The sequence below is a fragment of the Sitophilus oryzae genome, unplaced genomic scaffold (genome assembly GCF_002938485.1).
Source record: "Sitophilus oryzae breed Bouriz unplaced genomic scaffold, Soryzae_2.0 scaffold_358_pilon_pilon, whole genome shotgun sequence".
Lineage (NCBI taxonomy): Eukaryota > Metazoa > Arthropoda > Insecta > Coleoptera > Curculionidae > Sitophilus > Sitophilus oryzae.
The window spans coordinates 2,336,292-2,346,517 of record NW_022146927.1 but is presented as its reverse complement, the minus strand read 5'-3'; the positions used below and the strand labels follow the sequence as shown (position 1 = coordinate 2,346,517).

Genomic DNA, 10,226 nt, shown 5'->3' with positions numbered 1-10,226 from the left:
ATCACAGCGTCGAAAAAAAGAAAGAAAAAGCAATTGGAACAACGTGTCGAGCTGCAGGACGTCGCGGTGTAACCGAAATGACTTGTGCCCCGGCGGCAGATCAAAGGCGCCGAGTCGACAAAGGGACAGTAACAAAATTGGGAATGAGCCAAACTATCGATATATTTTACAATCAAAAACCGTTTTCACTTTAGGATCTCAAAGGTTCAAAGTTAAGTTAAACTGTATGGCAACTAGGGTTCAGAACCTCGAAAGAACCTCGAGACTCGAAATTGTTAACTCCCGGTTCTATCGGTACTTTCGGGACACTGCGGTTACGTGCGAAATACTTTTGATACTTTCTAGCGATCGAAATCAAACTCTTCTAAGTAAGTAATGATGCTATTTCTTATTGTTCCTGCTTCTTCTATCTTTTGAAGTTCCTATAATATTTATTATGTTAGGTTTTAATAGATAGTTGCATTTTTAATTCAATATTTTAGGGCTTTTGTCTCAAATTCAGTTAAGTTGGTTCATGTTGTTTGATGTGAAATTTAAGTTACATTTACTTTTTTCTTTACTTGTGTTCGTGTTAATTTTTTCATGGCTGATTACTTAATAATTTCATATTATTTTGATCAAAAATGTTAATTTTTTATCAATTTTACTTTGAGAACCATCCCTTGATTTATAATTGATGAACTGCACAACTATTGAACAAAAATAGTCAGTACCGAAAGTACCGAAAAAAACGTGAAATCTCGGTTCCTAAGAAGCGCGGTACCGAAAAACAGCTTCGGTTCCGGAAACCCTAGTCGAATTGAAATCAAATTAACATTTTTTACTTTTTAGACCTTTTATTCAATGCATCTATCAAATTTAACCCTAGCAAATGAAAAATCGATACAATCTCATTACATATCGATACTATCACCCCTCCCTATCGATTTCCGCTCAGTCCCAAGTTCAAACCTCTCCACAATACGGTACATGTCGTATTGTTGTGTCTGGCAACGGAAGAAATGACCCAATTTTCATCTTTTCTGTCATTATTAACGTCGATGATAGGACAGAAATCGAAAAGAATCAGAAGTATCGAATTGAATAAACGAATTGTTGTGTGCGTTAGATCGATGAACTATCGAACAACCGTTTGAAACAGAATCTGTTATTCTGTCAATACAGTGACGGGTGGTTTGTAAAAATTTTGATTTGTCTTGGAAATTTTACAAAAAATAAAAATAAAATATAAACTAACGTATATGTTAGAATGATGGGTCTTTCCTACATTTTTTAATTAATTATTTTGGAAGTTCAGCAGCCCTGTAGCGCCAGTGCACGCCATCAGCCGCCACTGGGATTTGTGTCACTGTAGAGTGTGCCACGATTGTTCTTTTGTTTCTCTTTCTACTGTTTCTTCAAAGAGAGATCTAGATTTTCTTAAAGAATGAGATATATTGTTCAGTTTGTAGGTCTCTAGGTGTCGTACTAGGATAAAGTAAAAGGTTGAGGTGTGTGTTAAAAATTCTTTAAGTATAAATATTTATAAATCTTATTTTTTGGAAGATGTTAACATGCAAGTATTATTCCCTGAATATTATTAAAATTTGGAACAATTTTTTTTATGTAATCGGCAGTAAAGGTATAATTTTTTACTAGTAGTTTTTCGTCTAAAATTCCGTTTTAAGACACAATAAGACAGCTTTTCTAATTTCAAAATGCTAATGCATTTAGTCAAAAAAAATAAAGTACTCCTACTCTAGGTGGTAACTTTGGTACGACTGATAAATAAATAAATAAATAAATAAATAAATAAATAAATGCCTTTATTTCCAAAAAAAATTACAATTTGTAAACAAAGGTAAAGTAAACAAACAAACAAAAGAGAATACAAAAACATTATACAAATTACATTGTCAGTTTTATTGTTTAAAATAAACATTTATAAATGTTTACAACGTCAAAGAATAAAAAAATAAAAGTACGATTCAAAAATAGTAAGTTTATAGTAAATATCAATGACCTTTAAACAAATTTATCGATGTATTATATGAATTAATAACAATATTATCGATGTCATTGGTAAATATAGTAATAGTAAACATTAGACCAGTGTTTACAAGATCAAATTCGATTATCAAAATATAAGTCACTAGCGTGTACCAGCGACTTCGTTCGCGTCGAATTAATTAATCATTTGTAATGGTGATGATAAAGCAAAGCGAGAATTTTCTTTAACATACAAACTGGATAAAATTTTCTAACATTTATGTCAGCATGAGAAAAAACAATATGGCGATATTATTATATAACTTGGTAATATTTGAGGGGTAGTTTCATCTCTTTGGAATTTGACTTTCGAAAAATCCGTTTGCCAAAAATAAGCTTTTTACGTCAAGCAGTTTAAACAGAATCGTGGTTAAGAAATTACCCAACTTTTTAGAGCACCCTGTATGAATTTTTAAAAAATTTCAAAATAAATTATGCTTGTCCAAGCGTTTTCCCGAAAGACAAACCGTTTTTTAAATAACAAATATTGTAATATTTGAGATAATTTGAATTTGAGATTCGAGAATCCCTTCCTTATCGAACCTCTACACCCCACAGTCAATCAAAAATCAGCTTCAAACGTCAAGCAGTTTAAGCAGAATCGTGATTACTCAATGGTCATATTTTATGAAACACCCTGTATACATTTATAAAAAATCTTAAAATATGTAAAACAACAAAATAAAATATACGTGTTTAAGAGTTTTTTCCGAAAAACTCACCGGTTTTTATATAAAAAATATTTTAATATTTGAGGGGTGGTTTCACCCCCTTAGAATTCGAGTTTCGAAAAATCCCTTCTTATCGAACCTCGACACCCTAAAGTCAATATGTTTTCCAAAAATCAGCTTTTTACGTCAAGCGCTTTAAGCAGGATCGTTATTAATCAATGACCAGATTTTTCGAAACACCCTGTATACATTTTTAAAAATTCTTAAAATATGTAAAAAGACAAAATAAAATATACGTGTTTAAGCGTTTTTTCGGAAACTTGACCGTTTTTTAAATAAAAAATATTGTATTATTTGAGGGGTGGTTTCACCCCTTAGAATTCAAGTTTCGAAAAATCCCTTCTTATCGAACCTCTACACCCTAAAGTCAATCTGTTTTCCAAAAATCAGCTTTTTACGTCAAGCGCTTTAAGCAGGATCGTTGTTAATCAATGACCAGATTTTTCGAAACACCCTGTATACATTTTTAAAAATTCTTAAAATATGTAAAAAAACAAAATAAAATATACGTGTTTAAGCGTTTTTTTGGAAACTTGACCGTTTTTTAAATAAAAAATATTGTAATATTTGAGGGGTGGTTTCACCCTCTTGGAACTGGAATTTCGAAAAATCCCTTCTTGCCGAACCTCTACACCCTAGTATCAACCTGTATGCCAAAATCGAGCTTCTTACGTTGAGTGGTTTGAGCAGGATTCTGATTAATCAGTATGTCAGTCACTTAAGGATTATATAATATTAGTATAGATTTACGGCGTAGAAAGCCTTGACTAGTAAATAAGATTTCAATGCTTTGCGAAATGAAGAAAATTATGTTATGAATTTGATTTCGAATGGCACGTGATTGTGCATTTTTTCGAGTTGTATAATATTGAACTTTTAACTAACTCTGAGCGTGGGGTAGGTAGATAAAGATCTTGCTCCGGCGTTCCTGAGTGGATAAGTGTGAGATAGCCTTTCTTGAGAAGCTGATACATGCTTACGTATTAGGCAAACGGATTCAAATATAAATAAGGAAGGAAGAGTTAATATTTTTAATTTTTTAAAAAAGTCCTGGCAATGAGTTCTGCTGTTTAGTCCTAGTGAATATCGAACAGCTCTCTTTTGGAGCTTGAAAATGCGTAAAAAGTAATCGTTAAGGTTCTAGGAGAGGTAGAGATATTGCTAGACGAAGAAACTTTGTTTCTCAAATCATCGCAATAGACCATGTTTCTTTAGCAACATTACCAGAATTGGCGATTCTCCTATTATAATAAAGGTCCTTAGCGGCTCTTAAGTTTTTTAAGAAAGTCCTGGCAATGAGTTCTGCTGTTTAGTCCTAGTGAATATCGAACAGCTCTCTTTTGGAGCTTGAAAATGCGTAAAAAGTAATCGTTAAGGTTCTCAGGAGAGGTAGAGATATTGCTAGACGAAGAAACTTTGTTTCTCAAATCATTCGCAATATACCATGTTTCTTTAGCAACATTACCAGAATTGGCGATTCTCCTATTATAATAAAGGTCCTTAGCGGCTCTTATAGTCTTATGATAAATTTTTCTGTATAGTTTTACGTAATTGTGGAAGAAGACACTGTCTGAGAATTTTTTTAAATGAGATAATGAACGCATGTTTTTAGAAGATATGCGTAGACCTTTAGTGGTCACAGCCTAAGAGGAAAGGATTTGAACGCTAGACTGGTTAATGATTTTACGAAAATAGAAAATTCGGTGTCGACATCATAAGAGTGAGTATCCCAGTTGGTTGTTTTACATAAGTGGCTGAATTTTTGAGCATTTTTTTCTGAAAAAATACGGCATAATTTACGAGGGGCATTTTTGATTTTGGAATTTATCGAAAATTTAGTTAAAATTGCTTCATGATCAGAGAGACCCGATCTAAATGATATCGGAGATGGAGAACTAACCTCTGTAAAACCGTCGCAGATACTGACTTTTGTCAAAGTTCTGAGACTATATGAGATGAGTTTTAACTTAAGAAAGGGAGACGCAATAGATCTATAAGAAATAAAGGTAGAAGGTAGATAATGTGACACTTAATTTACACAAATGATAAAAGTCGGTAATATCAATATTACATATACAAATAAAATACATTAAATCAAAAAAAAATAAAGCGAAAAATAAGTGCGTTCCTTAAACACAGAAAAAAGTATAGCTTTTTTTAATTGTAACTGATACTTTCGAAAAAACTTTTCCCTTTCAGTAACCTTATACGCACGGAGTGCAAGGTCTGAGTTATTTGCGTTTTTTAATATCGCAAAAATCATAAATAAGTAATGATACTGCTCGCGTGGGATAATATCAGTTTACCGTACATATGTAATTTTAGATCTGCAGATAGGAGAAGGGGCATTCATTACACAAAACGCCACATTTTATATTAATGGTCACGGAGGCCTGACCAATGATGCTTATTTACTTCTAATGAATAGATAATTTGATTTGAATAATTGCCAGAGGTGTCTCGTGCGTTTTCTGTTTTATAATTGTAATGATTATGATACTCGTATTAAAGCCTATTAATATACAGGGTGGCGCCTCTCATACGACGCGGAGGCTCCGACGCGGAGTAGGTTAATGCAGAGCACTTTTTAAAAATATTAAGAGTTCTACAGGGTGTCCCCAAAAAAGTTACATATCAAAGTTGTGTTTTTTGTAATGGAACACCCTATATATTAATTGATTTTCGGATTCTAGGAGAAAAATAAAGGTGAGTTTTATAAGAGAAGTATATGACTAAAATGTAAGGTTTTTGATATATTGATAAAAAACAATTTTTAAATTACAATAAAAGCTACCTAAATTGGAATTTACCCGATATAGTTTAATATATAGTTAAACTAACTGTTGTTACTTTAAATCAAATTAAAACTTGATCCAAAAAGTTATACGGGGTGAGACAAAATTAATATTGAACATTGGCCACCTTTAAAAGCAAGTTAATCTTTTATTTTAAATGGAACAGCCAGTATATTATTCCAATATTCACTAGGGAATTCCTGTCTCTTCAAAATACTATTAAGGTTGCCTACCCCTCAAACAAAGATTTTCTTAGATATTTTCATTTTTATGATTTAGTGTCAGTGGAGCTTTATTATTTGATAAAATCTAGGTGGCTGTGATATGTCTGACGTTACTTCAATATAGCTATCTCATTAGTCCAACAGTCTTAGATATTTTCATTTTTATGATTTAGTGTCAGTGGAGCTTTATTATTTGATAAAATCTAGGTGGCTGTGATATGTCTGACGTTACTTCAATATAGCTGTCTCATTTAGTCCAACTTTACCAACTAGTTATTATTTTGCGTCAGTTAAAACAAAAATAAATCTCAGAAATTGCCCCTGATTTTATCTAGTCTGGGCTTTTTTATGGGGATATGTTAAAGACAGTGTATATAAAACTCGACCAACTATTGTCGACAAGATGAGAGAAATTATGCAGTGAACAGGAAAGGCAGCATTTTGAGCATTTGATTTCATCTAGTTAATTTTTGTCACAATATTATACGTTTATATCTAGTTTTAATTCTGTAATAATTAAAATATGTTTTAAACGTGTATCTTCTTACTACCGTTGAGTATTTTACTCTATATTCTTTAATTTTTGTTAAATTAACAAAAGGCCACCTAGATTTTATCAAATAATAAAGATCTAATAACGCAAAATCATGAAAATAAAAATACCTAGGAAAATATTTTTCTGAAGGGTAGGCAACCTTAATAGCATTTTGAAGATATATGAATTCTCCATTGAATGTCGGCATAATATACTGGGTGTTTCAATGAAAATAATGGAGTAACTTTTATCTGAGAACTTTTTGTCTAAAATACCGTATGATCGAATAAAAACGGCGTCAGCGATGGCTATGAAATGGCGATCGATGATATTTCCCATATAATTTTACATATAAAATGACCGAAAGGCGCATATTTATTTACATATTTACATATCCGAGATACCCATAGAGAACATCATAGGAAACTCACCCTGTATAGTATTTAGAAACTAACTATTATTATTATTTGACTAGATTCATTTGATTAATAAGACTCGATTAATTTAATTTAAAATAAATTTGATCAGATTTTTTTTTCGTATATTCTACTACCAGAAAACCAAAATTATATGATAACGCACTTTTCAACGAAGTTGAAGGAAGATAGTGTAGTTATCACAATACTTAATCGAATTATTACAATTAGAAGAAAAACAAAAAAAAAATACCCAAATACCTTCATGCCAAATCTACTACTTATCTACAAAATAAACGAATATAATCTCTTATAAAACCACTACACAACTACTTCTTGTATTCTACACTGAAAAAATTATTAAACTTACTAATTAACCCATTTGGTCCTACTGTACTTTATAAAGTATCGCATTTTTACCTAATTCTAAAACACAGTTGCGCTACTTAAAATAAGATGGCGCCACCAATTCTTCAGTGAGTAAGGTTTTTTGTAAACAACAAATTAGTAGTCCTTACGCAGTGTGAAGTGAACGTTGTTTTAGCCGGCTCTTTGTAAACACGTGGTAAACGGATTTTTGCAATGGATAATTGGAGGTAAGTTTCTTATGACTTTTTTATAAAATATTTTTTAAATTTATATTAGATTTAGTACTTTATTAGCTAAACCGTAGTGTACAAGTCATATTTTATCTTTGGGTTTATATTTAACAGCTGATTAGGGCTTGAAATATTATGGTACTTTTAAAAGGCCGGTAGGACTTAGTACTATTATTAGGTAATGTCTTGTATTTTTATTTTAGGTATAATAGAAAGCGACCCCTTACGTTAGCTGAGCTTATTGCGGAGCTGGAAGATGACGACACGATGGACGTTCCCAACAGCATTACTATTTTTCCCCCAGATAACTCAAATGACCCTGTTACTGATGAAGATTCAGGCGAGGAAGACGTTGTGTTGGATAATCTACCAGGGTCTCAATTGAGAGTAGAATGTGAGCCTGAAGTAGAAATTGATACCTCCAATGACTGGGATTCTGATGATGACCTACCTTTAGCCAACTTTGTTCGACGCAAACCAAAAAAATTCAAAGAGTTTTCATACACCAAGCAAGATCTTACACACAACTCTTTTCCCGTGTGGGCTCCAGTTCAAAACATAAAACACCAACGATCTCCCGCTACTTTATTCAAGTTATTTTTTGATGACACTGTTATGACTCAAATTCTCGAGTATACCAATCTTTATGCGCGCCAGAAAAATCGCCTTGGTGATGTTACAATTGATGAACTATTTTCCTATATTGGTATAATGATCCTTAGCGGCTACTCATCAGTGTCTAGACGAAAAATGTACTGGCAAAATTCAGACGACACCAACAATAAACTTGTTGCTGCTGCCATATCACGAGATCGGTTTCAGTTTTTGACAAATAACATTCATTTCAATGATAACAGCCAGCTAACCCAAGGAGACAAATTTTCAAAACTGAGACCATTATTTGACTCACTAAATAACAAATTTCATGAATATGCGCCAATAGAAGAATATCATAGTGTTGATGAGGCTATGGTTCCTTATTTTGGACGTCACGGATGTAAACAGTTCATCCGTGGAAAGCCAATTCTACAAATTGTGGGTACAAATTGTGGGTAGGTGCAACACGACTTGGATATATTGTAAATTTTGATCCATATCAGGGTTCAAACTCTAGCATTCCTGAAGAATATTCTCAGTTAGGTTTAGGATCTGCTGTGGTTTTGAAATATGCCGACGTGCTGGGCACTTTACCTTACGGCCCTTTTCATTTGTTTTTTGACAATTATTTTACTTCTCTTTCTCTTATGAGAGAGCTCAAACTACGAAACGTAAAAGCAACAGGAACCATAAAAGAAAACCGTATTCCGAGTAGCCCCTTACAATCAGCAAAGGACATGAAAAAGAAAGATAGAGGGTCTTTTGATTACGCTCTTGCAGACAATGACATAATCATTTGTAAATGGCATGATAATAGCGTTGTTAGTCTGGCATCTAATGCATCGTCTGTTTTTCCACTGGGCAAAGCTAAAAGATATTCCCAATCAGAAAAAAAACACGTACAAGTAGACCAGCCATGTCTAATAAAATTATATAACGAAAACATGGGCGGCGTCGACCGAAGTGATCAGAATATTGGTCAATATAGAACTACAATACGTGGAAAAAAATGGTATTTTCCATTATGGACCCACTCTGTGGATATGGCAGTACAAAACGCTTGGCACTTGCAAAAACTGGATGGCGGCACTTTGGATCAGCTATCTTTTCGGAGGTCGATTGCTATGGAGCTATTAGAGACCCATAAACGTACCACCAAGAGAGGACCTTCAAAAACACCAAAGAATCAGCATGAACACTCCCGTTATGATGGAAGAGGCCATCTAGTGGTATATTCTGAAAACCAGCGCAGATGTGCCCTGTGCCATAAAAGAGCGAAGTTTTTGTGCGACAAATGCCAGGTCGCTCTGCACCCGAAGGAATGTTTTTTCAATTATCATACTGTGTAAATCTCACCTTATTTGATATTTGTTTTGTTTTGTTTTCCAATGTAGGTTTTTTTAAATAAATCAGTATATTGTCCTACCGGCCTTTTAAAAGTACACCACTTCCTGAGCAAATGAACAATTTATGATTTTTTTTACTATTTTATTAAATATTAGTAGACTATTTTAAACCCAAATTGACATAAAAAAAATGCGTTTTTTGGAAAAAGTAGTTTTAGGACTTAATGGGTTAATCAAACAAAAAGAAAAAATAACCAAATTATCCCTTCACCTACTACTTAACTACAAAATAATAAACTATAAAAACACTACTAAACTATTTCTGGTATACTACACTAAACATTATAATTAAACTTAATAAAATTAATATAATTTTACACTACAACCCCTACAACTACAAAGAAATCTTATTTCTTTCTAGTTTTACATTTTTTAAAACTAGAAGAAACAGAACTTCGATACGTGCGACCAATATAATAGATCAAGCGGACAAAGAATATAAAATACTTTAAAAATGTGCGTTCGAAAGAAAAAATATCTCGAAAATTATCTAAGCAAACATTTTTTTTCTTATCAGTGAAAAGCATCGGCCTCGTCGGCCTTGCAGAATTTGGCGGGTATTTACAATGGTCGAATTGTATAATTACCAGCTTTTATAGCATATCTAATAGACAAAAAGTATCTGGTCGATTAGTAACCAATTGGCACAGTCCGAAAATTATCGATTTTTATTTTCTCTGTTTTTATTGGTCGCTTCAAAATTCAGAGTAACAAAAAATATTTTTCTGTGGTAAAAGACTGTGAAATACGTCCCGCCATCTGGTGCTTGTAAGGGCCAAATTTTTTTTTTTTATTTCAGGCGGTCAACTCAAATTAAAAATAAAAACCGTAAAACAAATTTAAAGGGCGTAAATGTTGTATAATAAAATACAACTAATAATATAAAATAAAAATA

General features: G+C 32.6%; 1 protein-coding gene across 1 annotated transcript; it reads left to right on the top strand.

Annotated features, from left to right (window-relative positions):
* Window positions 1–7,311: 7,311 nt before the first annotated feature.
* On the top strand, window positions 7,312–9,274 carry LOC115884826 (piggyBac transposable element-derived protein 3-like). The gene is made up of 3 exons (XM_030903525.1): window positions 7,312–7,325; window positions 7,532–8,380; window positions 8,443–9,274. Exons 1-3 carry the CDS (start codon window positions 7,312–7,314, stop codon window positions 9,272–9,274), a joined length of 1,695 nt encoding a protein of 564 aa, XP_030759385.1.
* The last annotated feature ends 952 nt before the right edge of the window (window positions 9,275–10,226 follow it).

Coding starts and splice junctions, on each gene's coding strand:
- LOC115884826 (XM_030903525.1), top strand. Junction 8,381..8,442: donor ATTGTGGGTACAAATTGTGG/GTAGGTGCAACA, acceptor TTCAAACTCTAG/CATTCCTGAAGAATATTCTC.